This window comes from Scophthalmus maximus, chromosome 12 (assembly GCF_022379125.1).
Source record: "Scophthalmus maximus strain ysfricsl-2021 chromosome 12, ASM2237912v1, whole genome shotgun sequence".
Lineage (NCBI taxonomy): Eukaryota > Metazoa > Chordata > Actinopteri > Pleuronectiformes > Scophthalmidae > Scophthalmus > Scophthalmus maximus.
Window position 1 is genome coordinate 14,119,695 of NC_061526.1, and position 25,922 is coordinate 14,145,616.

At 44.5% G+C, this 25,922-nt stretch overlaps 2 protein-coding genes across 4 annotated transcripts; one reads left to right on the forward strand and one right to left on the reverse strand.

Annotated features, from left to right (window-relative positions):
- Positions 1 to 5: 5 nt before the first annotated feature.
- slc37a3 (solute carrier family 37 member 3) lies at positions 6 to 9,831 on the reverse strand. The gene is made up of 14 exons (XM_035650040.2): positions 9,697 to 9,831; positions 7,618 to 7,859; positions 6,461 to 6,575; positions 5,980 to 6,072; positions 5,556 to 5,639; positions 4,939 to 5,084; positions 4,491 to 4,587; positions 4,310 to 4,394; positions 3,495 to 3,703; positions 3,256 to 3,397; positions 2,663 to 2,764; positions 2,275 to 2,474; positions 1,597 to 1,662; positions 6 to 1,480 (listed from the first exon to the last, which is right to left on the reverse strand). The coding sequence occupies exons 2-14, from the start codon at positions 7,692 to 7,694 to the stop codon at positions 1,388 to 1,390; spliced, it is 1,509 nt and encodes a 502-aa protein (XP_035505933.1). The 5' UTR covers positions 7,695 to 7,859; positions 9,697 to 9,831; the 3' UTR covers positions 6 to 1,387.
- Positions 9,832 to 9,926: 95 nt separating this feature from the next.
- LOC118319559 (DENN domain-containing protein 2A-like) lies at positions 9,927 to 20,154 on the forward strand. 3 transcript variants are annotated; one of them, XM_047335994.1, is made up of 20 exons: positions 9,927 to 10,072; positions 11,817 to 11,888; positions 12,840 to 13,910; positions 14,022 to 14,113; positions 14,546 to 14,640; positions 14,730 to 14,939; positions 15,205 to 15,298; positions 15,385 to 15,435; positions 15,546 to 15,757; positions 16,034 to 16,143; positions 16,744 to 16,813; positions 17,273 to 17,350; positions 17,473 to 17,613; positions 17,759 to 17,907; positions 18,524 to 18,701; positions 18,845 to 18,886; positions 19,019 to 19,127; positions 19,241 to 19,510; positions 19,594 to 19,680; positions 19,806 to 20,154. In XM_047335994.1, exons 2-20 carry the CDS (start codon positions 11,830 to 11,832, stop codon positions 19,835 to 19,837), a joined length of 3,150 nt encoding a protein of 1,049 aa, XP_047191950.1. In that variant the 5' UTR covers positions 9,927 to 10,072; positions 11,817 to 11,829; the 3' UTR covers positions 19,838 to 20,154. The 3 variants fall into 3 exon arrangements, with proteins under 3 accessions (XP_047191950.1, XP_047191949.1, XP_035505920.2); XM_047335993.1 differs by lacking the exon at positions 9,927 to 10,072 and adding an exon at positions 10,662 to 10,894; XM_035650027.2 differs by lacking the exon at positions 9,927 to 10,072 and adding an exon at positions 10,662 to 10,894 and having other exon boundaries at positions 15,391 to 15,435.
- The last annotated feature ends 5,768 nt before the right edge of the window (positions 20,155 to 25,922 follow it).

Sequence of the window (25,922 nt, forward strand, 5' to 3'; positions counted from 1 at the left end):
AGAAATATTCATGATTTGCAAAATGTAATTTGCATTTATTTACAACGGTAGCATTTACATAAGTTAAAATTAGAAATGTACACAGATTTTTTTAAAAAGAAAGAAGAAAAGAAAAAAATACACCACAGATACATTTTCAAGTTACATTCTATTACATTTGCTTATCAGGTTCTACGATAACAGGAGGTTCAAGTCTCATTTTAAGCTCCGTTGCATTTGCAACGTTGAGTAAGTTTAGCTCCCGATTGTTAAAATCACTACATGATGATTCATGTAGCTGCACCTGTAGTGTCTACCGACCACAGCGGAAGGAAAAATATCAATTTTAGTCTCTTATACATATTTTTAATCAAAACAATCATCTTTTCGATGGGGGCTGGTAAAAAACAGAAACAGAAACAGAAATGTCTATTATTAACAAGATAATTTTTTGACCCTGTGTATCAGTGAATGTGACTTCATAAGACTATAAGTAGTTAGAACTTAATGACTGTGTGTGTGTTTTGTGACTCAAGACACTAAAGTTGGAGAAGTTGTGTAGACATTACAGTGAACAAGAAGTTAAAGAAAAAAAAGAATGATATATCAAACCAGTGCCTGAAACGAGTGAGAATTGAGAGAACCAGTCCCTGTGATGAAAAAGGCTTTTACATTTTATAATTCTTTAACCCCGATTACACAAAACTGTACACGAGTGGTTTCTAAAACCCCGGCTAAAATCTAAGTGGTATTCTAAAAATCTTCTTCTTTTTTTAAAGACTTTGTCTCATCTCTGGAAGAATCCTAGAGTGCCATATTAACCATTTCAACTAAAAACATAATATCATACATATCTACAAGAGCTGACAGTACATGTCTACGTTACAAAACATTATTCACATTCTTCAGACAATTCTGACCCTGAAATGGTCTAAAAGGGCCTTTTCTTGCTTTAAATTGAGAACTCCTGGTTTAAAAATTCAAATTCATTCAACTTGACTTGAGCACATGTACATGTAAAATATTTAAATTAATTTAAACCCTTAAATATATACACAAGTACATTCTGTGACGGCCAAGCGAAGGCTGTATTCACATACTGAGAGCCAGTTCCCTTTTCAAGACTTTGCTTAGTCAGGCACTTCAGCTCCACCTCGTAATCCTTGTATTTCCATTACAGGAGGTGAACATTTGTATTTTAGTGTTTTAGTGACTGGAAAATAATAGACCCCAGGCCTGCTCACGTACGCTAGTGGTTGTGGCTGTGAAACCTTCATGTCCCCTTAACCATCCCGGCTTTTGCACATCCCACAACTCACCTATAAAAGTGTAGCCGTTTCTGAGCAGGCCTGCTGCGTCGTCGCTGATCGGAGGGAGAGACGTTTATGGATGGCCAATGCCACAGCTTTCACAGCTGCCGTCGCAGCGCTTGCCTGTCTCTCCACATGGCGCTCAGTTCTCTGATGAGCAAGGGAGTGATGAACACGATGCTGCCCCCTGTCTGTAACACAGAAACAAAGGGGTATTAATTCATGACTGCCTCAGTTCAATTTCAAGTGTCCCGTGGATGCCATGACGGTGTGACAAAACCTTTAGCCGCCATTCAGTCTCTCTTACCATGACGACGAAGAAGTAGAACACACTCGTCCAGCCCAGCTTGCTCTCAATCAGGGACACCAGGTACTGGAGGGTGATGAGACACAACGCAGATTAGAATCAACCCGTGGATGAGACTGTGGGTATAACCACAGCTGGTGTTTTCTCAAAGTGTTAGTGAAAAGCTCAAATCCAAACTAAAAAAACACCGCTCGACACTGAGGGCAATAATCGCCGCTCACATAGGAAGAACGGGCCAGGAGACTCTCCGAGTTGGATGCGTTCACAACGGCAGGAACAATTACGGAACGTTTAGGCGCAGGGGTGGCGCCTGGGCAGAGCGCCCACTCATCCCCAATCTCACAGAGACTTTCCTTCTGTATTGTCACGTGGGCTCACTATGACAGGGGGCAAGTTCAGGAAAAAGTCTGGACTTCGGTGCGTGCTTGAAAGCAACTGTAGTTGATGTTAATAAAGAACATGGGGCTATTTTAAAACCCTATTACTTGCAGTGCATTGGTTAAGTGTGCCAAAAAAAGTACAGAGTTGACGATCTCTGTGAAGAACATGCACACAGTAACAAACTTTTACTTGTAATTTAATCTTGTTAATTTGATCTTTTCCTGTCGTTTTATCAAAATCAAATTTTTAAGAATAACAAACTGACGTTTTCCTCGCGGAACATCCTTTTTTGTTTACCTGTCCCCCCGCAGCTCCGATACTTCCCGTTCCGTCCACTATACCGGTGACGGTCGCCAGAGCCTCCCGGCTGCCCCTCAGGGCCTCCTGCCTCCCCAGGTCGGCGGATATGGCTGAGCTGATGATGTTTGACGGGCCACCGATAAAGAAGCCGGTGACGGCGAGCAGCACAGCGTTGATCGCCTGGTCGTTAGGCGAACCTGAGAGGGGGAGAGCAAGTCTGTGAACTGTGGGTCCAGTTGAAGTCAAACAGGACATAACAAAACGGTCGTAGCGGTAGCAAAAAAAACATGCGAACTGTCATGATTCAATTTGCTGTTGTTATCTTCTTTTTGATCATTCAGTCTCCAAAGTCACAGATGCTGTTCGATTATGAATATGTACTCACGGCTGTACATCACCAGCGCTCCCATCGCCACGGCCAGACTGAATGCCAATACCGGAGACCTCTTGCCCATGAAGTCAGAGATCAGACCCTGAACTGTTCCTCCTGACGCACAGAAACGAGACCACAGAGCCAAACGGAGAATTAAGGAAAGTAGCACTTCATATACATTAAACATTTTGAGTAAGAGAAGCTGTGCCTGTTTATAAAAAAATATCTTTTATATAAGAGATGAATACGCCCCACACAATTTCCTCAGAGCCAAAGTGACACATTCAAATTGCTGGTTTCGTTTGACAAACAGTTCCAATTCTTCTCTCTGGAGAAGTTGGAACGAATGAAAGTTTGTCATTTCTGCTCTAAAAACATCAGTCAAACATTGAACCAAATTTCAAAATAGCTGCAGGTTATTGGTCTGTCTATCAATTAATCGGCTCTTCATTTCAGCTTTAGGCTTAAAGCTTACAAAAAAAGTTCTGGCCTTATATCTATAAGGTGTTAAGTGTCTTTTTTTCTAAATAAGATGTCAAATTTCCAGGCTTTATGTTAAAATGATGAGGAAAAATAGAGAAGTTTAACCTAAGCCTGCCAATTACCGATGATTCCTCCAACATCGTACCACACAGACAGGCGGTCGGCCTCGGCCTCCTTCCAGCCGTAGTTGTTGCTCAGGTAGAAAGGCAGCCAGAAGAAGAAGGAGTAGTTGACCAGCTTCAGACAGGCATAGGCCAAGGAATACTGTAGGTCGAACAGGAACGGGGAGTCAACGCGGGGTGAACATTTGTGTGAACACAGCTGTTGTGTGATGAATTTGTCCGGACTCGTTGGGACTCACAGGAAGAACTCCGGGCAGACAGAAGGCCTGGCAAAAGCCGATAGCTTGAGGGGACTCGCCCAGGGGTTCGTCCGGCTGCTGAGCCGGCTGGTGTCGCCCGCCGCACACCTCCGCCTCCAGCTCGTCCTCCTCGTCGCTCATCAGCGGCCTGTGGCTGTCGGTGTCTGTCTCCACCGGGCTGAGGCCAGTCTCGGACTCGCAACTCAGACCTGATGGACACAGAATCACACACGTTCGAGCTCCAGTAAAGATCTGCTTTCAGACACTGAATTTCCTGAACTTTTTTTACGGAGGGGCTTGTATGTGTGTATATTAACGCGAATGTTGCTCTGGACATTTTCCAGAACTTTTCCTGCCAGTCTGCAAGTTCAATTTTCCAGAGAATGTCCGAGTGAGCCCGTGCGAGAATACAGCAGGAAAATCTCTGAAATTTTTTAGTGAGTGGGCGCTCTAGCCAGAGGCAACCCCTCACCCGAAGGTTTCCGGATATTACCCTGCTGTTGTGAACGTGTCGTTCTTCATATGTGAACGGCAAACTCCAAATGTCCGGACCCAATTTTCCAGACATCTTTCCCCGAGTACATGCCTGAAAACATCTTATTTCCGGTACAGTTCTCCCAAGTGTGAAACAAGTTTAAACTGGTTTCAGTGGGAATAAGAGCAATTAAAACTAAGCAGAGTTGGATGTTCCAGTTGAAAAGGCAACAGTCTGACCCAGGCGAGCGCACACACTGTTTCGTGGACTACAGTCATTCTAAGCGGCATTTACACACTGTTGGGATGCGACTGAATACTTTCAGAGAGAACACACGTACCGACTTCTTTTGGGGACGTGAGCAGGCCGAAGAATACCACCACCCCGCCGGCGAACTGCACCACTGAGGTCACCAGGAAGGCGTACTGCACACATCAACACACATCACGTCATGTTAGCATCTAGCTGCAGAGACTAACATGGTATCAAGTGTGTATGAGTGTGTATGGTGTGTGTGTTACCTCATAACCATATTTCAGCACACTCGAGGCTAAGAAGGCCCCCAGGATGTTGCCTACAGAGGCACAAGCACTCCACAGGCCAAACACAAAGCCTCGCCTGGAAGATAAAAATCAACATAATGAAGTATTAAAAGTTATAATATTATAAATCCCTTTGGTTCTATTTTCAGATACTGTCTGAAATTAGACATAGACAACATACAATTTTATGAATTTTAATGAAATGCAACCTCACAGACAGCTTTTGCGAAGTACAGCGAGTGCGGAAAACTCAGACTGAAGGGCGTCTTACTTTTCGGCAGCCGCGCCAGTAAATGGCTGTCTTTGTGTGAGCGTGTGTGTTTGTGTGTGTTTTCCGTGGGTGTGTATCACTAAGCTCTTTGGTAAATATCAATGGGCCGGGCAGATGTACGTAATCCTCAAAGCAGGTTTTCGTAATGTCACGCACCCCGTCTTGCCGAACCAGTTGCCCATGACGGACACCACACAGGGCCAGACGGCCGACTGCAGCAGGCCGTTCAGCACCCACAGGCCACAGTACAGGTAGATGTTGTAGATGTGCAGCCATTCGGTCAGAGTGCCAAACACAAACTCCTGCAAAACACACACAAACAGCTACAGTCGGACTGGAACCCACAGAGATGAATGTTGGCAGATTTCATAAATACGAACTCCATATTAAGAAATAGTTAGTTTTATTATATTCACTTCCTATGTATTTTATTTTAGAATTTGTCTTATTTCCAGTGTGGAACTCATCTTACGCCTGTCCTAGAGCAGCTTTAGAGAATCTTGCACTGCCGGGGTTTTTTTGAGTGAGACTGTTTGAGATCTTCTTTTGATAACTGATGAGATATTTTGAGAAAAAGGGAAGACCGAACTCCCACTTTGAAAAGCTCTTGTGTATTGTACATGTGATTATTCATTCCATTGCATCTGGATTAATAGCAGATTTGACACCAATTGTTTGAAGATTTCCAGAACATTATGATAGCAACAAAATCACACACTCTGTTAACTATTGAGAGTCAGGTACATGATACGACGTGTGGTGCGTAAACTTACCACTGCGGCAGAGCCACACAGGCCGAAGCAGAGCACATAGCGCAGGTTTACTCTGTCCCCAATCACACCACTCAAATACAGGCCCTGTGTGAACAGGACAACAAGAACAGACACAAATTATTTTTATTTTAAAAGGCTGCTACATGTATGATATTGTCTAAAATAAAAAGTAATGCTCTTTATCTATATATCTGAGTGTTAAGTCTTTAATCATGTTACATGTTTCCTTTGCTGTTGTCCAATTCACTGTCAGATGATTTAAACGATGTCAGATCCTCTCTGCTGTTTAAAGACCAACATTCTTGGCAAACTGTGAGTGCATGCCATCGTCCGCCAACGCCAGCTCTATCGATTTATCTGTGGCGGACGTCACTCCGCTTCGCAGCTCATTAAGACACAGAAAAAAAGCACGTTCCGTACTCACCACGGCATATGAAAAGAGAAAGATGGAGTCCAGAGCGCCTAGGAACAGAGTAGCCTGCTTTTCATCTGAAAACAGGTGATTGTCCTCCCACGTCTGGGACGGTCAAGAAAAAAGAGTCAGTGATTCGCATGCAGCTCCGCTACAACAGGGGGCTCCATTGTCGAGTGACCACGAGGCCTCCGACACAGATTTAGTGACATTTTTCACAGAGACCTGGTGTCCGAAATAGTTTTTAATTGGGTTTTTAAATTGGGACAGTCTACGAAGATTTCAATGGTTAAGAGTCAAAAGCTTTTACGGCCAAAATAATAATTAACTATATAACGGGGAATCTTAATCTTGTTAACCGATGTCTGTGGCAAATGCGAGCCAAAATCATCATGGGTGTGTTCACTGGAAAACTCAGAACTTTTCCTCTTGGCCAGGTTTTATGTAACTATGTTATTTTCTGTTCTGTTAGTGTTGTGCCGGTGCTCCGTACCTCGCCAGGGGAGAAAGCGGCTTCGCTGTCATTCCGAATGGATGGCGTCCACTGGGCCGAGATGCTCACTTTCACGTTGCTGAAGGTCTTCCGCGACGCATGCAGCAACACATAGCTGGGGAGAGAGGGAAACGTGTGTTACACAGAACGCAAAGGCCAAATGTATTTGATTTCTTTAAGAGCATCTGTGTAGAAACAGGAAAAGGTTAATACTTCATGGAGGGGATATACAGGAAACAGTAAGTGCTAACTGTGGAGGGAAAAATGGCAGGTATTTACACAATAATACCACAATATTACCCACTAGGCATTAGTTCATCTTTTTTTCACATCTTAGGCTACACAATATGAATGCTCATGTTTTGGATTTGGAGATGGTTAGATTTCACAGTAGCAGCAGTTTGATTTTGCTGAAAAGAATTGACAAGAAACAGGATTTACAGTAAAACAGGAAATAAAACAAAAAAACCATCGCAAACTCAGTGTTCCTCCCGAGTTCACCGCGTGCTTCCTAAAACTGGTGCACAGTGCTCTTTGCATGGCTCCTGATAAGGCGAGTCATGACTGTGTTGACCTGGCCACATATGTGTCGTGCGATAAGACAACTCCTTATTAATGATTCACTACTGTACACGACAGAAAGCAGCACATGGCTGAAGTTTAGCAGACGGTCATAAACCTGATCCGTGTCCTGCTCTGATAACGTCGCAGCACATTCTGCCGTTCAAAACAACGAGAAGGTAGGTTAGTTAGTTAGTTAGTTAGTCAAAGTTATTTTCTAACAATATTTAAAGTATTACTTGTTTCTTCTTCAGGAAAATTTTTCACAACCACAGAATAATACATTCCGCAAGTCCTAACATGTTCCCGGGCTGCAAACTGCAGCATGTGTTGGACAGCAGCAGTATGAATAAAATCAATTGATTAAAAATCAATATACGTAGTTTACGCTATCTTGACAACGTCCGACTTGGGTTAAAGTTGCCCACGCAGAGACCTTTCATCTAAAAACGACAGCTCACATCCACATCTCGGAAAAAATGACTGGTATTGCAGTGTTATCTAAAAAACCCACGACTACGTACACAGCTCAGCACAGCTCCAACAGGCCTGAGCACAGACTTTACGGCAGGAGGCAGGGCGGGGGTCTAGTTTACCTAAAGAATGTGAGGAGGAAGGCAACCAGATGATGATTGGTGTACTGCGACAGGTAGCCACAGCACGGGGGAGGCATCCCAGGGACGGCTGGAGGGAAGGAGCGGAGTGGAGGTGAGGGGACGAGGAAGGAGGCGGTGTCGGTGGAGGGGACGGCGACAGGACAGAGGGGGGGAGGGGGCAGCTACGGTCCCGCTAGGCCAGATGGGAGAAGCACATCACTAGGACAACGACAAAGCTGCGCCTGCAGAAGGAGGAAAAGCAAACAACGACACTGTACTTGTTTTTATCTGTTCCTCAAAAAAGGACTGAATGATCCCTGTACTGTGACAGAGGCAATCATTTCTTGTTGAAATTCCCCATACCCGTAGACGTAAAAGATGACTATTAATAGACGCGTCTGAATGCTGAGCTGTGCACTGCCAGCCACAGGTATCAATGGGCCCAGTGTGACGCTGCCGACTCCCAAAAACCCATTTCACCTCCCCCGACAGCCTACACGAGACTCAACTAACAAGGAGGTCAGGACGCATCAACCCATCCTCTGTTCTAATAGTTCAACTGAGGCTACCCCGAAGCTGTGTATCAAGACGATCCTCTCTTTTCACACCCCCAGGTTCAATATACCTCACTGCGTGGAACTCGTTAAAATCCTGTTTTTGAAAAACTGGCACAGTGGCTGAGCTAATGTTTGACAAAGCGACTTGTATTTTAATGTTTTTTTTATGAAGGCTTAATAAAGTCTGTATGTGTGAACGTGATTTACTCAATCTCCACTTCTTCTGTCACATGCTCTGGTCCAACTGGTTCCCTGCGAATCAACAGTGTTGGTGACACTCCGACGTGCCTTCTCTGGGTAGCTGTATTTCAGTCACGTTCAAGTTGCTGTTATACCCGTTACGTTGCAAAACATAACACTGGATGATTTCACTTCTTTTGCATGGAACAGACAATAATTATGTGGACACATAAACCAGTCCGCCTGCTTCTTCGGATTAGCAGTCAAAACAAAGCAAGTTGAAGACGCGGTGCCTTTTAGAAAAATACGGAGAAATCCATATTTTCTGACATTTTATTGGCCAAACCAGTAATTTATGAATCGTGCGGCGAGAACAGATGAGAGGATTGAAGCAGCCAGACTGTTGTTGGAGACATTCATTTTTATGTCAACAAACACGCATGTGGACACAATGGGTGTTATTGAGGTCAACAAAAAGGATTGAGTTCATATTCATGTGTCGTACGATAGGCCTATAACATGTTACAATAACATGAAACCGATGTGTTGCACATGGGGGTTTCTAGACTCGGCTTATTTGCAACCCCCCTGTCCCTGGTTCAGGCTTTCCTACTAAAGAAATGGTCACAACATATCATTACCAAGAGTACAGTTCCATTAGGCACATCATAAACATTCTCATACATGTGACATGATCATGATCATACAAAATGTACAATATTTACATCACATTACAATAAGTTTTCATGTGTTGTTACATGTGTTGTTACATGAGTCTGTGTGTGTGTGTGTGTGTGTGTGTGTGTGTGTGTGTGTGTTAATCACAACAGTGTATGTGTTGATGAATAATGTTTTTAGATGCTGTTAACTGGGAGTTGATAGTGTGCACCCCACCGCACTGAAAGCGAAAATGTGAGCAGGACGTCCCGTTCAAGGGACGCCATCAATTTCTCTGTAGATTACGCAACAGGGGATCTCTGATCGTGCCACCGCTCGTTGAATGACTGTTCATTTTTGATTTATTTTACATGCATGTAGGTAAGAGCAACACGGTTTTGTTTTTTTTAATACTTATACGCATTTTCGCCAGCATCTCGTCGCAACACATGTATTAATGCGCCACTCCAGTGTCTGCGCATCTTCTGCCCGGGTCAGATAATTAAAGGTCCGTGGCGACAGAGTCGTTTTTTGTTTTTGTTTTTTTGTTGTTGTTGTATCTACATCGCCAGTTCCGGGTCTGTTACAAGCGAATACGTGCGGCAAAACGTCCACGAACGGGCGGGCGGCAGGTGCAGTTTCAAATGTCACTATGAAATGAAGACACCAGAAGAGTTGTTCTTACCTTTCAGCTCGCGGGGTTATCGTCCGCTAGCTTGTTCTCTGTGTGTGAGGCGACAGATTTTTTCTTTATACCGTGGATTCATGTGTCACGGCTTTGACCGGCCGCAGAGCACGGCGGCGCGCTGCTGCCACCAGCAGGACCGGGGTGGAACTGCATGCGCAGCGAGGCGCCGGCGGTATATGTATGTGGACAACAGCTGGCCGGCGCTCACCTGTCACTGTGCCACTTGTCGGGGGGCAGAGCCAACCTGCCATTGGCTGCGGGCACATTCCTCCGTAGTTTAAGACACGAAACCGCCAAAAAATACTGACATTGAAAGACTCCACTTCGCTGCAACGGGGTCCCAGCACTGAACTTGGCCTGCACTTGAATACTGGTAAGCCTTAACCTCTATCCTTTATATGTGTGTGTGTGTGTGTGTTTAAACTGTATGTAGAGGGCTGCTGCACATGATTCCAATAGATTTTTAATGGTGTTACTAATTTCCACCGCTGTTACATTAACTAATATTAAAAGGGATCGTGTAACAGTCAGCTTAGTTTTTCAGTACCAAGTAAGCCTCTGAAGAGTTCAAAGGAAGGGTCAATTGGTTCCAAACACAATAAATGTACAGTGAAGGAATGTGTAGTGTGAGAAATAAGGATTTGAAAATTAAATATGTGGATAATAACCTGAGCCCAAAAATATATAGATACAGTTAGAGTACATACAGTACATTCTTACGATGACGTTTGTCCCACGCGTCACCATGAAAGATTAGAGGATTTAAGTATAGTTTCAGTCGGTATTAAGAGGCATTCCCTTCATTCAAACGGCTTGTTCATAATGTCATGTTTGAGAGAGACAGCCAGCACATTTGGACATACATGAAGAGGGAGGGAGTGGGGGAGAGGAGGGGGGGGGGAGGAAGGAAGGAGGGAGGGAGTCATATTCAGGGTGCGTGGAGGAGAGAGAGTGAATGAAAGTTGAAGATTGGAGAAGAGGCAGCGAGAGGCGTGTCTGTGTTCACCAGTTCGATTTGAGACCCTCGCGTCTCTATTCTCACTCATCTGACAGCGGGGTTAAGAAATCATCTGGACACACAGCACCAACTCTGTGGTTTGGAGTTTTTATTCCAATGGATACTGTAAGAGCAGCGTCTTTGGCAAAATGCTGCCATGTCACTAATGAACACGTGGGAACTGTACAACAGGAGGAGGTAAGAAACAGATTTCATTTTCATTTATGTGATGTGAGGAGTAGAGAGGGGATTTTTAACATGAGGCTGTGTTTGTCTCATGACACAAACTGGTATTGTGAAGAATAAAAGTATTGGAGAATGATATGATTCATTATGAATAGGGCTGGAGTACGCATAGTCTTTTCGGACAACATGTCAGCAAAAAAAAATGATGACACTAGTTCCAGATCTGGGAAACTACCGAGCGCTATCTCTGAGGCCACTGAACTTTGAAATATTTGCTATGTGAAAATATGATAGTCGCGAAAGAGGAGAACAGACCATTTCTGTTGCTGTGGGGGGGTCAAAGGTCAGTCTTTGTGTGTGGCCAAGGCAGCAGAATCGGGGTCACGCAGTACAATGCAAAAGGAGAGAAAGCGGAGAGAAGAGTGATTCAATCACTCACATTACCTACGGACTGTTGAGACGTTGGTGTGTGTGTGTGTGTGTGTGTGTGTGTGATGAACTGCTCGAGGGAGTTTCTGGAGTCCACCCAGCTGGCCCCCGAATACTGTACATAACCAGCTGAGAGTGAATGGTGGCAAAAAAACAACTCACACACATGTGCTGATATAGATACAGCTGTTTAAAAATGCTTCTTGTGCTAACATTTTTTATTTTAAACCAGACTACTCTGTCAAGTTTTTTTTCTTCTTTTTATTCATCTATTAAACAATTAGATTCCCGTACTTGGTTCAGACAAATTCAACCCCTGCTCCAAATTGAACAGTGCAGAGATTGGCAGTTTAATAAAAAAAAAAGCCTGACACTTATTATCAACATGGAGCCAAGCCAGACAGGATTTCAATAAAATGTTAATATCCCAACTCCGCGTGCCTCACGCGAAACAGAACTGATAAATGAGTGAAGGTACCGACCCCCCTCTGTCTCTCTGTTTCAGATGTACAGTGATCATGGAGGCCACTGAGAGAATGACAACGAAGCAAGACTGCATCTACTCCACTGTCAACAGGTCCGTGTCAGAGTGGGTTTATCAGTGAACATGGACATTATACCACACAAACTCCTCCCTGTGCCTGAGAAAAAAACATATATATATGTCACAGGGTTCATGTTGGCCTTTACTCCTCGCATCCATTAATGAGGAGTCAGAAAAGGTCCCTCAACTTTGGTCTTCCCATTTCCTCCCGTTTATTTATTGAAACATCACAGTTTGATGAAATGGGCCCCGGTCCAAGTATGTGTTTATTTAGAGAGGCTGATGAGAAGAAGATGCTCGGTCATAGGCTCGTCCTCTGGCATTTACTCTCAGGGTGAGTTTTCCCACTGTCGCCAGAAAAAGACAGAATGTCCCCGAGCCGGTCACAACAGTGACTGTGCTGGGGAGGTCAGGAAACTCCTGTGTTTCACTCCTGCGTAGGAGTTACGCAAAACTGCGTTTTTCTTTTAAGTCTGGTGTTCCCCCACAGCTCTATCTGATGAGTTTGAGTACCTATTATAAAATTTGTACATTTCAGTTTAAGAGGATGTCATTCACATTTGAGTGTTTAAGTTTGTATTCACACTAGTGCTTGCAGAGAAAAAAAGCTGGACTTCTGCTCCATCGCTTGCAGCTTTTTTTTTTCAACTGCTTATCCATTACTTTTAGATTACTTTTCAAAATGTTTATCCATAACTTTTGGTTAAAACGGTTTGTTCATTAGTTTTAGCTGTTTCTATTGTTTATCCTGTATTTTTTCAAAACTGTTTTTAACTATTTATTCATATATTTCATCAAACAAATGTGACTGTTTACCCAGAACTTTAGTGAACAATTTCCACTCGTTACCAATTGCTTTTTGTTGACTATTTAGTTCATACGGTAATTTTATTTAACCTGTTCAACTAGCAATTTACTGAATATCAGTATTACACAAATTTGTTTGGTGTTTAAAAATACACTTCTTTTTCTTTGTGTGTATAGGTTTAAGAAGGGCTGCCTTGGTGGGAGAAGCGGTATCCCTATTACTTCAGTGGAAAACAAGGGAGCTGGGCAAAGAAAGGAGTTTGGGTCGAAGCTTCCCTTCACAACATTGGACAACCTGAGCAACCAGAGGGAAGAATCCCCCATGATGGCTCACAGGAGGACGAACGTCGATGCCCATGGCAATGAGAACACGGTGCTGGTTGGCAACAAGCTTCCCAGAGCCAATGGTGGCAAGATTAAGGACAAAATTTCGCTGTGGGAGGGAAAGGAACCCGCCCATTCACCTATTACCTCAAGTTCTTCGGGCCAGTGCGCTGCTGTAAGGAGGACAGAATCCCAGACAAAAAGCAATAATAAAACTTCTCATGAGCTGAGTGTGGAGAGTTGCAGCAGAGTGGCCCAGATGGAAAAGGAAAATCTTGGGGATTCAAGGCCTTGTTCACCCGCTGAAACCGGTAAACAGCTCAGGGGGACACTCAAGAGCAGTAAACCCTCTGAAAACCAACGAGAGGAGGATGGCAAAAGAGCGGCTCACGCCGAAAGCCAAGATCACGAGAAAGAGAACGTAGAAAAGCTTGGACATTCAAGGCCGTGTTCGCCAGTGCTGGTGACGCAGCAGGCGGGGCTGTTGAGGAGAGACAGTGACAAGAGGGCGGCAGAACAAACCAGCCAGGAGAAGAGAGCGGTATTCAGCCTCTTTAAAAAGCTGGAGGCTATGGGGGAGAACCACGGGAAGTCGCCCCCCGAGCTCGGGAATTACTTCAGCCCGCCGAGCAAGGACAAACAGGTAGAGGTGAAGAGGAAAGAATCTGAATCTGTCAGAAATGGGAAGCAGCACCAGGAGAACGTGTACACAGAGCCGGGAGCGCTCCCGATCAACCCGGTCCCCAAACCCAGACGCACCTTCCAGCATCCAGCTGTCGTCCCCACGGGGAAGAGTCAGAGGCAGGGCAGAGGGCAGAGGAACCTTCCCCCACTGCCCTCCATCTCCACAAGACCTTCCTCAAAACTCCCTCCTGGTGTCCAGGGGAGACCCAGGCCCGGCAGAGTCCAAGACAACATCAACAGGTACAGAGGGATCAGAAAAGTGAATTCCTTGCTGATGTTATAACCAGAGCGATTTTAAATATGATGAGTAATTCATCGTGTAATGATTTGTACATTCTGTTTCACTGACAGGAAATCCTTTGAGTTTGAAGACCTTGCGGGGTCGACCGGGCCGCCCTTCTCTCGTTCACAAGCGCAGGAACATCATTATGAAGACATCCTGGGTCAGACGCATTGCTTATCTTTTTTTTTACTGATTTCCTATTTTAAATCTGTGCCAAGCGTAATGTACGAAATGCAGAAAAACACGAAGGAGGTATGTTGGAGAGGAAGACTTTGGCACAACAGAGATGGGAACCTCACGTTACTTATCTGGTTTGTTTTAGTTTTTCACCACTCCATGAATTATATTCTGCAGAAAACAATCAATAAATTTAGTTTGTTTATATTTGGGGGGCATTTTTTGCATCTATTTGAAAGTTGACATCATACAGTGAGAGACTGGATAGAGAGAGGAGTCTATAATTTAACACAGATTTTTCATGGTTGGAAATCAAACCTTTGCATTATGTGGTATGCATCTGACAATTAGGCCTCCCAAACATCAATTTGACATTTTATGAATTGAACATTTCACTTCTGCTCTCTCTCTGTAGATTTGTCCAAGGAGAACCCGTATGAGGACGTAGAGTTGGAGAGTCAGTGCTCCCAGCAGTCTTTGCCTTCCTCTCCTGGTGCCGATACTTCCAAGGTTGGCTGCGGCGGAAACTGAACATTATGCTCAATACTTCTGTTGTAGAGATTTACATATTTGAAAAGGAATTATATTTCCGTTCACAGGCCTCGAGGCCGGGCTTCTTCAGGCAGAATTCCGGCAGGAGCTTTAAGCTGCTAGACTTGCGGAGAACCCACCAGCGGAGCCACAGTGCCAGCAGTGGGGGCATCTCCTCCCCACCCCGGCTCAGCCCTCCCTCCACCCCCACTGGTCCGGAACACCCCTCCTGGCTGCCTGGGGAACCCTACAGCCGCACCTGCCGCAGGATACCAACGGTCTGCATTGGAATGTGTTCGAATGTTAGGCCAGCACTAGATGATGAACCCTAATGTCACATAGAATCTTTTCTATGTAGTCAGATTGAGCACAGATTCCAATATTTACTCCCACTCCCAATATGGGAGTAAATAATGTCCAATATGGCTGCCAGGTTCTGTTAAAGCTGTGTTTAATTCCCATCCTTGAGAAATGACATGACGTTGTCATATTTCCTTACACTGAGTCTGAGATTCTTCTCTTTTTTTTTTTTTAAATCAACAGCTTGTGCTGAGGATCAACAGCATCTTTGAAGCTCGAATCGGAAAGAAACATCTGCGAAGGATCTACCATTATGCCGAGACAAGTTCAGGAAGAGGTGACGTTGGTGAAATGTTGGCTGTCTTGAGAACTTTATATATTAATGTGGGTCTTTGGCTTAAGAAATGTGACTTTTCTTTACAGTTACAGATGACAACAGCGACTCAGAGAGTGAAGTTGAGGAAAGAGCAAAAGGTAGCGTCCATCGCCAGAGCATTTAACCCTCAAGCATGTCCCTTCACCTTTACTGTCTTCTTTCATAATGGCATATTCAACTGCACCGTGTCTTACTCCCTCTCTCCCAGCTCACCGCCAACGCCTCGTGTCCGTTCAGTCCATACTGAGCCAGCCCAGCCAGAGCCAGGTCCACTACAGTGGCACCAACAACAGGAACAGCTCGCTGGATAAGGAGCCGCACCAGCGCAAACTCTTTGAATATTTCCTGGTTGTGTCACTGCAGAAGTCAAAGGCTGGGGCCCACTATCAGCCGGAGGTCACACAGCAGTTCCCCCCTAAGGTCAGGACCAGAGAACTCATTGAATCATATCAATATTTTCATGGTAATCTGTTTTACGGGTTGAGGGCGGAATGTCTCAAAATAGAAATGAACATCATGTACAGGCAAACACACACAGGCCGGCAAAGGGCAATTGCAAGCAATTCAAAGAATGGAATTGAGCTCAAGAACAAACACATTTTTTCAGATAATTAAGGATCGAATATACTTTCCTCGTGATGGAAATAAGGTGAACGACAAATGTACGAAAGTTTGGCCTTTTTTCTTACGCCGCAGTTGGAGCGAAGCTTCAAGTTCATGAGGGAGACAGAGGACCAGCTGAGGATCATTCCTCAGTTCTGCTTCCCTGATGCTAAAGACTGGGAGTCTGTGGACAACTACCCAAGGTGAGAGTGCTAAAAAATTTACTTCATGCCTCTGTTCATGAGATCCCAATTTGATCGTCCATATCCTCCCCAGAGCCACTGCATACACTGAAACTGTAACTTGTATTACTACTGGAGAACTTCTCACCCATGATAAACATGACTTTGAGTCCCTGAAAAGCGCTATATAAATAGAATGTATTATAAGGGCCCAAGCTCCACTCACAAAGTCAGAGCGAGGACCTATTGTAATTGAGTGAATTATTATTATTATTAGGGCCCGAGCTCCACTGACAAAGTCAGAGCGAGGACCTATTGTAATTGAGTGAATTATTATTATTATTATTATTATTATTATTATTATCCCGCCAAATGAATAGCTAATTTGAGGCACTTCACATAATCCGACAGCCCAAAACTTTGCACACACAACAGAACACGTGAAAAATTTGACATTTTATTTATTAATAATTAATAATAATTATTATTATCTATTATGACTGCTGATGGGGGCTTATAATTATAGGATACAATGGAAATGTCAGTTTGCATGATTTTAAAATGTTTTTTTCATGTGTGATGATCAAAATATATTAATCATGTTTGTGCATCCCCTAATAGTGAGATGTTCTCCTTTGTTTTGACCGGAGAGGATGGCAGCAGGAGGTTCGGATACTGTCGGCGTTTACTGGTAAATAGAAATGAATAGAATAAATACGTGCCCTGCTGGGGGACAGGAAGTGGCCGAATACCATGGTGACGGCTGAGTAAATAAGCGCGCCGAAATAGTCGACGTGCCTGTGGGAAAAACAGTCCATCTCAGAGTCTGGGAGGAAGTGTGGGAGTCTGGGAAAAAAGTGTGTGTGTGTGTGTGTGTTTATTTTTTTTGTGGACAGAAATAAACAGATGATTAAGAATATTCCTCCTGTAATGTGAAAACCTTACTGTGCTAATGAGGGGTATTTTGACATTGAAGATTCACATTATCTTCTATGGGTATATGGAGAAAAAAAAATGCTATCTTCGCACATGAAATCACCCTCTTACACCTGTTACAGTACACTAAATTACGCGATTTACTAACATTTTGGATATAAATGGTTTACACTCAAATGCAGCAGAAGTAAATGTTCCCTTTTTTCCTCCTCAGCCCAGTGGAAAAGGCAAACGTCTGCCAGAGGTCTATTGTATCGTCAGTCACCTCGGCTGTTTCAACCTCTTCTCCAAGGTAAATCACTCCCCCTGCATGGTCCCCCGTGATAACATTGCTGGCATAAAAGTCATTTCTAAGGTGTGTGTGTGTGTGTGTGTGTGTGTGTGTGTGTGTTTGTGTATATGTGTGCGTTCTAGGTGTTGGATGAGGTGGAGAGGAGGAGGGCTCTGTCTCCGGCCCTGGTGCAACCCTTCATGAGAGCCATCATGGAAGCCCAGTTTCCAGCTCCGGGCAGAACCATCACCATCAAAACGTTCCTGCCTGGCTCGGGGACTGAGGTGAGTGACACTTCCAGCACCCATCGTATTCCGCTTGTTGATATTAAGAATTTAAGGTAAGCTAAAAGTGTTGACTTATCTCTACTGTAACATTATATATCTCTAAAGTGTGAGTTACATCTTTTTAATCCATGCCGTTTCCCAGGCGATGGAGCTCTGTCGCCCCGCTGACTCCCGCCTGGAGCACGTGGACTTTGAATGTCTGTTCTCCTGTTTGAGTCTGCGGCTGCTGCTCCGGGTGTTTGGCTCTCTGCTGCTGGAGCGGCGGGTCATCTTCACCGCAGACAAACTCAGGTGGGTCACATACATCCCACAGGTTTGCACATCCCCTTAAAGCCTGTACGTTGCCTCTATTACACAACAGCTCTTATAAAATCATTGTTCCTTGTGTTTTATGTAATAATGAAGATATTAGTTGAAAGAATCAGGGCTGTTTTCATTATGAATCTGTGAGGAGTGTGGGTGGTCTAGACCCACATTTTTCAAAAATAAATTCAAGGCAGCCCCAGTTTTATTCAGGGAACATGCCAGAGAGATATTTTTGAGGCCTGGCTGCTGGTTGTTGTCGTCATTGTGCTGGGGGCCAGTTTGTTTGTTCTGCAGGAGAAAGCCAGTGGGAGTCAGACAGTGTGGTCACATTAGTAGAGGAAAGGAATGCAAAGCCGAGTGACATTTAAAAAAAAAAAAAGAAGAAGTATGCAGCCTTGCTTTCCTCTATGGGAAATGTTACTTTAGGGAGTCATCAACTTTATTTTAGATTATACTGCCCTCATGTGGCGAGAACGAGCAAATGGTTTTGGCTCTTCCTCTAGCCTCTCCCATCACCATTCGTCGTGTAAACATGTACATTCCAAACTCATGAACTTATTTGTCGTCTGTTTCATGACCCTCTTCTCTCCTCGTCTTGCAGTACGCTCTCCCAGTGCTGCCACGCGGTGGTGGCACTGCTGTACCCCTTTGTGTGGCAGCACACGTACATCCCCGTGCTGCCCTCGGCTATGCTCGACATCGTCTGCACTCCGACCCCGTTCATCGTCGGCCTGTTGTCCAGCTGCCTGCCCCAGCTCACTGAACTGCCCCTGGAGGAGGTCAGAGGGGCACTGATTCTCAACAATCATTGGGGGACTAGAGTTATCTGAATAAAACTAACTTATGTACAGCTGTACATAGATGTATCACGTCAACACACCGATTACGAAGCATTACAATGATTTTGATTTTGTGTGCCCAGGTTCTGGTTGTGGATCTAGGAAACAGTCGATTTCTCAGACAGGTAGGCCAGGCATTGACTTGTGTTTGTGTGTTGTGTTTTTTGGGGGGTTTTTTTCAATCTGTATGGGTGTGGAAGGAGTTGTTTCACAGTATGTTTACATACGGATATAATATCTTCTCATTTCCCTTGTAGTTGGATGACGAGGACTCCATCTTGCCGTCCAAGCTTCAGTCGGCCCTGGAGAATGTTCTGGAGAGGAGACGAGAGCTTGCTAATGAGAGAGGAGGAGACACACCCAGTGGTAGGCCTCAACAAAGGGAATTGGACCACAACAGAGTAGCTCTTTTAATTTCTTGCATCTCTCACCCGTGCTGCTGTAATGTTGAATAAGTGCTCCAACACACTCCCTTTCAGACTCTGGTCAGCTTAGCGCCGTTGTGCCCGAGGCCTTTGTCCGTTTCTTCGTGGAGCTGGTGGGCCACTATCCACTCTTCATCGTCGGCGAGCGGGAAGACGGCTACTCCTCGTCGTCCTCCTCCCCGGGCCCCTGCTCCTTCCAGCGGGAGGGTTTCCGCAAAGCCATCCCGTCCAAGGCCGTGCGCCGCTTCCTGGAGGTCTTCATGGAGACCCAGATGTTCGGCTGGTTCATCCAGGAGCGGGAGCTCCACAGGCGAGCCCTGAAAGGTATACGGAGGCGCGGCAGCAGGTTCACGCTCAGATGCTGGAAGTTGATTCCGGTGGTTCATGATCCCTTCTGCTTCCTTTAGGACTGTTTGAAGTGAGGGTGCAGGAGTACCTGGACTCCATCCACGAGAATGAACACCGAAGGGTTAACAGGTTTCTCAAAGGCTTGGGTAAGGAACTATCCTTAGCCAGAATGTATTTTGTAATAGCGAGACTAACTCTGTATAAACATGGATATCTGCTGTAGGCTCTTTCCCCCACCTTAAACCACTTGTTTCTCTCCCCATTGCTCCAGGAAACAAAATGAAATTTCTCTCCAAGAAATAATGCGTCCGCAACTACAAATGAGCACTGAAACAAGAAAAGACTTCAAGGACTGCAGGAGTCTGACATGAACATGCTAATTTAAGTACCTTTTTTCTCCCCCCAGACACTTGTCAGTGCCGTCCTCATCCTCATCTGTGTTAATGACAGAGACCCTTTTTTTTTTTTACTCTTGTATCATGTTGCTGCTGTATTTCATATAAAGGAAAGAACTTGTGACTGCATGCTCGAGACAGAAATATCTAATAGCTTCCTGGTTCGTTCATTGTCACATGACATTCTGCGGGACATTCGTGAGCAGGAATAAAATATAAAATAAATGTTGGTGTCAAGATTATTGCCGTAAACTACACATGGCGGGAAATTAAGCAAAGGGAACACCTGAATAAATTAGTGTAGATATCATATTGAATCCTGGTGCTTTCATACGCAGTTTATTAAGCATGAAAAGGAGGTGACTTATATAGTACACCAAAGGTTAGTCACCTTTTTTATGTACTATAATTGGACTTGAACGTTCGGGGGTGTGGGATTTTCTGAATCCACCAGGGGGCAGTAGTATATTTTCTCAGATTAGATGGTCTCGATGTCAGTGACTAACCAGAGGAAGACACAAACCTGCTTTCTTCTACTGACATGCTTCAATTTTCTTTCTTTGACAAGTAAATATATTTTCTTTTTGTCTTTGCTCTTCTTTGAAGCTCTGAGTTATTGTTTATGTTGTCATCTTCTTTTCTCCTCCATCAAAACTGATGTCCAAGTTTCAGTCATTGCTTTGCTGGTTTATAGTTTGGGTTAGGGTTAAAAAAATGTCTTTACCCACCATCCTCCAGTTTGCAGATCATGACTCATGAGATTACATTATGGTTATCAAATGATAGTTTGTGCAATTTGAGTTTGGTAGCACACTGGAAAATCCTGCGAGTCAAATTAAAAAAAGCTGAGGAAATTGTGTTCACTCAGCGTTCGTTAACCAGCTTTGTACAGTGAGTATTCCGCAAACAACCCATTTTTTCATACCACTCACTGCTGTGTATGTGTGTGTGTGTTTGAAGTGATTCGGCCATATTTTACTACAAAGAGCCCCTCGGTTCAGAGTTGGTGGCGGCCTTACTATTTTAGTCTCTGAGTCATGGAAACAAAGCACATCAATGTCAGCACGAAAAAACATAACACAGGTGCAGAGCAGAGCATAGACGTGCATTGTCTGAGGAACAGTGTGCTGAGCTTGTGCCTGCTGAGCGAGCCCGACGGCCCCAGGGCATAACAAGGCACACAACTGGCCACCTTGTTGGTGGCAAGTTCACACACACACACACACACACACACACACACACCGGTGTTGGTGCGAATACACAGATGGACCTTGTACAAATGTACACTTTACTCTAATTGTTCAATGATTGTACCCCAGGGGCATGTAACCTTTGCCAGGGGGGGTCAATGGAAAGACTAACCCAAGGCTACGCGTTGCAACTAACAGTGTGCGGAAAAGTAATTAATACGTTCAAATACTAACCTTTATCGATTATTAATAGTTATCTTAAAAAAGATGAAAATGGATTTTAAATTTGATTGTGTATAAAAATGGACGTAGTCACAAAGGAAGCCAATGCAGAAGTGCCTGAAGACTGAATTCTCTGGAATGACCATCAGGGGACGACTTGCAAAGAGAAGTCTTTCTATAGAAGTCTGTGAGAAACTCACGTCATTTATACCATCAGTCATCATTTTCCTGAGGAGTCTTTTTCGATACTGTTCATTTTGTAAATGTTGGTCTCAACATCAGTTCAAAAACCAACGGTTGACGTCACAGTGGGTTGAAAATTTAAAAATCATTTAAGTGAATTTGGCTAACGATTGATTAAACGGTTTCAAATGCTAAAGATAACCAACGGACTACACTTAGCAACAACTGGATAACAGCTGACACATTGATTACCAAAAAATATTAGATATGGTGGAAGGACAACAGTAAAGTTTTTATAAATAATTGTCCAACGTTATATCTTTAAGGTGTCACCGAGTAACCAAGGGGGGGAAATCATACCGCAGCTTCCTATCTGGCTCCCAAGGTGGGCAAGCTCTCAAGCGCTTTGGGGACAAGGAGGCATCTCAGGAAGACGAATGTACGCGGTGAGAGAAGAGCAGCTGACGGCCGGGCGAAAAATGTTTGCTCAACTAGCTTGGGTTTCTCGAAATTCCCCGAGCGTGTTTTGTGTGTGCGCGTCGACCGGGCGAACGCCAAAACCCAAAATGCCACATGCCGTTTCCTGCTAAACACCTGGCTCCGGCTCAAGACGCCTGGCTCGTTAGTCCGGACGTAATTATGGTTTCAATTAATTCCAGTAAGCACGGCTCGGCTCCCAGAGCCTCGCATCCTGCAAACCTTCCGCGTGGAATATCTCTCGCCGCTGCAAAACACAAATGTTGTGCACGTTTACTCTGGGAGAGAGAGAGAGAGGGCACTCTTATCTGCCACTTAGAAACAACAATAGTTTGTTGAAACTGTAATCATCCCTGCAATGTGCCCTTCATAGGGCCCCTGTTATCCGGGCGGATTCCCCCCATAAGAGATTATGCACAATGATCATATTATGATGGTAATTGAAAGTAGCTACCTGCACGAACCTGCTGCACTACTTTCTTCTTCTTCTTTTTTTTCAAAATCTCATGCACTCATGCCTCTTATTCTCAGCAGAAATAAAATCATACAAACATCATGGCCCATTAAAACCAACCACACCAATTCAATTATAAAAAAAATCCCTCAGAAGACTGAGTGACCTCATTTCAAGGCATGCGAACTTGCATTTGAAACTCTCTGGCGGTTGCCTCCGCTAATTACATGATTTATGGCGTAATCTAATGGAGGCAGGGAGGTGCGGCAACAAAGCAGCACTCGCCATCAATCAAAGTGAAAAGTGTAATGTCATTTTCCTTCATTTCATTTTTTTTATATACCTCTTCTCCCACAACCTCCTCAACCAAAAATGGCTGTTTTGACGAGGCTCTAAACTGATTTGAATTTGCTAAAAAGCTCGGGGGGTCGTGGCGGTTGTAACTCCAAAGTATCATGTGCAATTTTGTACAAATTATGCTGGCGTGCTTTGGATATTGTTATTGTCGCAGCTCAAAAATGACACCATGACATAATACATGACATTCTGCTCAATGAATGTAAATGTGATGTAATCTCACACTGATTTGAATTTGCCCAACACTGCCTCTGTGGGAGCAGAAGTGTGGGAATAGCAAATGAGGAAAAAATTTAAAAGGAGGGGGTGTTGGGGGACAGAAAGGATGGGTGCAGAAAAGAGCGGGAGTTTGATGGATTAGGAAAAAAAATGCTTGACCGTGCACATGCAAAAATGCATGCACATGTGAGGTGCACGCACACACACACACACACACACACACACACACACACACACTGAAGGGGTTCCCGAACATGCACCCGTCAGCTTGTTTTTCGCCGCTGCAGGTGCAGTGTCCAGCTGCAGCGCTGCCATGCATGCCAGGGAACTGAATCATTTCCCCCTTTTTTTTCAGAGGAGGAGCTATAAAAGCATATGGGGGAACATAACGGCGAGGCGGGAAGAGGAGGTGGAGGAGGAGGAGGAGGTGAAAGAAGAGAACAGGAAAGGAAAGGAGAGTTGAATTTGACGGGAGAAGAACTGAAGTGGTATAGGAAATAGAGAGGAGAGAAAAGGGGATTAGACTGGGGAGGGGGGCTTCCATTTCCCCTACCGCTACAGCTTAACACCCCCCTTTTCTTTTTTTTCTCGGCCTCTGTTTCTCTGCCTGTAATCTGGAATTTTTGAAAGAAAGAAAAAAGGGTGTGAGAGGCTCAGAGATAGCCATAGAAAGAGAAAAAAGAGAGGGGGGTGTGGGGAGGGGGCATGGAAGCTAAGGCCACACACATAGCTTTCCAGGCCTGAGGGTGCGTCAGTCAGGCCTGTCTGCATGTGGTCTGCTGAATGTGTCCAAGTTTATCCACACCACTATTACACCACCATTAGTCATGGCATCTGATGACAAGGGGTTAAAATCCCTCCCTCCCTCGCTCCGTCTTTGTCTCTCACTCGCTCGTTCAGCTCAAAGGACCCATTAAAGGGTCATACCCCCCAATTTTTTGGTGCGTGCATTTTCCTATCTCACCTTACATCGTCTGACTTTTTTTTTTTTTTTTTTGTCTACACTGTGCGCGGAGAGGAGTCTGTCTGGAGCCCGGCGAGGAGTGGCCCTTGGCCACACACACACACACTCAGACACACAGTCATGCACACATAGGCCCGGTCGCAGGGGATTCTTTGTCAGAGTAGTTGCAGGGTGGTCCGGGCCTGTAAGTGTCAGTGCGGAGACTCATCTCTCTTCGTGTGGTTTGTATATGGGGGACTTGAGCAACGATGTGTGTGTCCTACAACATTAATATGTCCTGCAATATGTTCTCTGTAAAAATTGTGTGCACGATGCAACATCAATGCAGTTTTTTTTTGGGGGGGGGGGGGTTTCAGATTAAGCATAAGGAGCTATGGAGAGTAGAAGAAACTCACTATTTACTATTTAGTGCATTTTATTCGCTATTTTATGGCAACACCTGTGGAGAAATGTCAACCTCACGGTGGTGCTACAGGTCAAAAAAGTCAAGTTCCTTCTCTGGGGACCATGAAAATAAAATCTTCATCCAATAGCTCTTGGGATAATCTGGACCGCAATGAAAACAGACATTGTAATCATCAGAGAATGAGGCTAAAATTACATGCGTGTCTGTTTTTGTTTGCACAGGAAGCCACATGCGTCTCCTGTTTCACCTTTTCACCTTTTCCTCTCGGTGACCCCGCCGACTTGCCAGCCTCGAGTCACACAACAATCCTAATATCTTCTTTTCCCCCCTGCAAAATCGAACCATCTGCTAATATGATAATCTGGATGAAATGTGATCCACTCATACCTGCGCTTGGCTCTCACTCCGGCACACTTGTGCTTTTACAGTACAGTGGCCAGCATGACATAAAAACAGCTTGACTGACAATTACCGCTGGCTATAAAAGAAAAAAGGAGAATATACGGTAACATGTGGGTTTCGCATTTACATCAGGCTTGTGTGTGTGTGTGTGTGTGTGTGTGTGTGTGTGTGTGTTTTACACATGTATCCATAAGAAATCAAGGGATTGTTTTTCCACTCGTGGTGATAAGTCGACTATAATTTCATATTCTGGGCCGATGTCAACTGTTGTAATTGAGGGCGTTTTTTCTTCTTAAGAACGGGGCTAATAACACCGAGCGTGTTGAGAGAGCGGTGCTATTTGCAGGGGAGGGAAAATTGCCCGACAACTGTACGCGCTGTCCGTGAGTAATGTTGCCATGAGGAAGTACGCCCATACAAATAGCCCTTGTCTCTAAGCTGTCACTCAGCCGTTCATCATCACCCTGCGTATTCACACTTGCGGGGGGAACAGAAAAGGCTTATCTCTCGGGCGGCCGTGTTGATTTCCCCCCGGAGCTGTCCCAAAAGTGCTCTTAGCTGCCGTGAGTCTCACACACCTCCACTCAGGTGTAACGTTCTACCTGATGATGACATTGAAAGATACCACTATCCCACAGTATTTGACTGCACATTTGCAAATTGCAGCTTTGAAAACTTTCCACAGGTTGTTTTTTTTTCTTTCATGCTCGCATCCTGCCAATATACTATCAAGTGTGTGAAGCTCTGCAGTATATTGCTCCGCTCCAAACGTTGCAGCTTCACTGTAATACCTTGGCTCCCGCCGCTCTCCTCTTAAAACGACAGTAATTGATAACATGTCGCCATGAGGAGAAGACAAAAGAAAAAAAGGAATACGTTCCTGCTTTATTTAGGTCCTCTTCATTTTCCACTTCAGCCGGTCTTCGCGGTGATTTGTGCTGCTGTAGGTATTCAACCTGCACATGTCTGGAAAGTTCTGGAAACGGTTACAGGGAAGGGGTTGGGTTTTTGGTCAAAAAAAATAGGTTTTAACAAACCCAAGGTGATGTGATGTGATTTGATTCAGTCTGATGTTTTAAACACTGAAAATCCATTATTGTAAAATATACACGACATGTA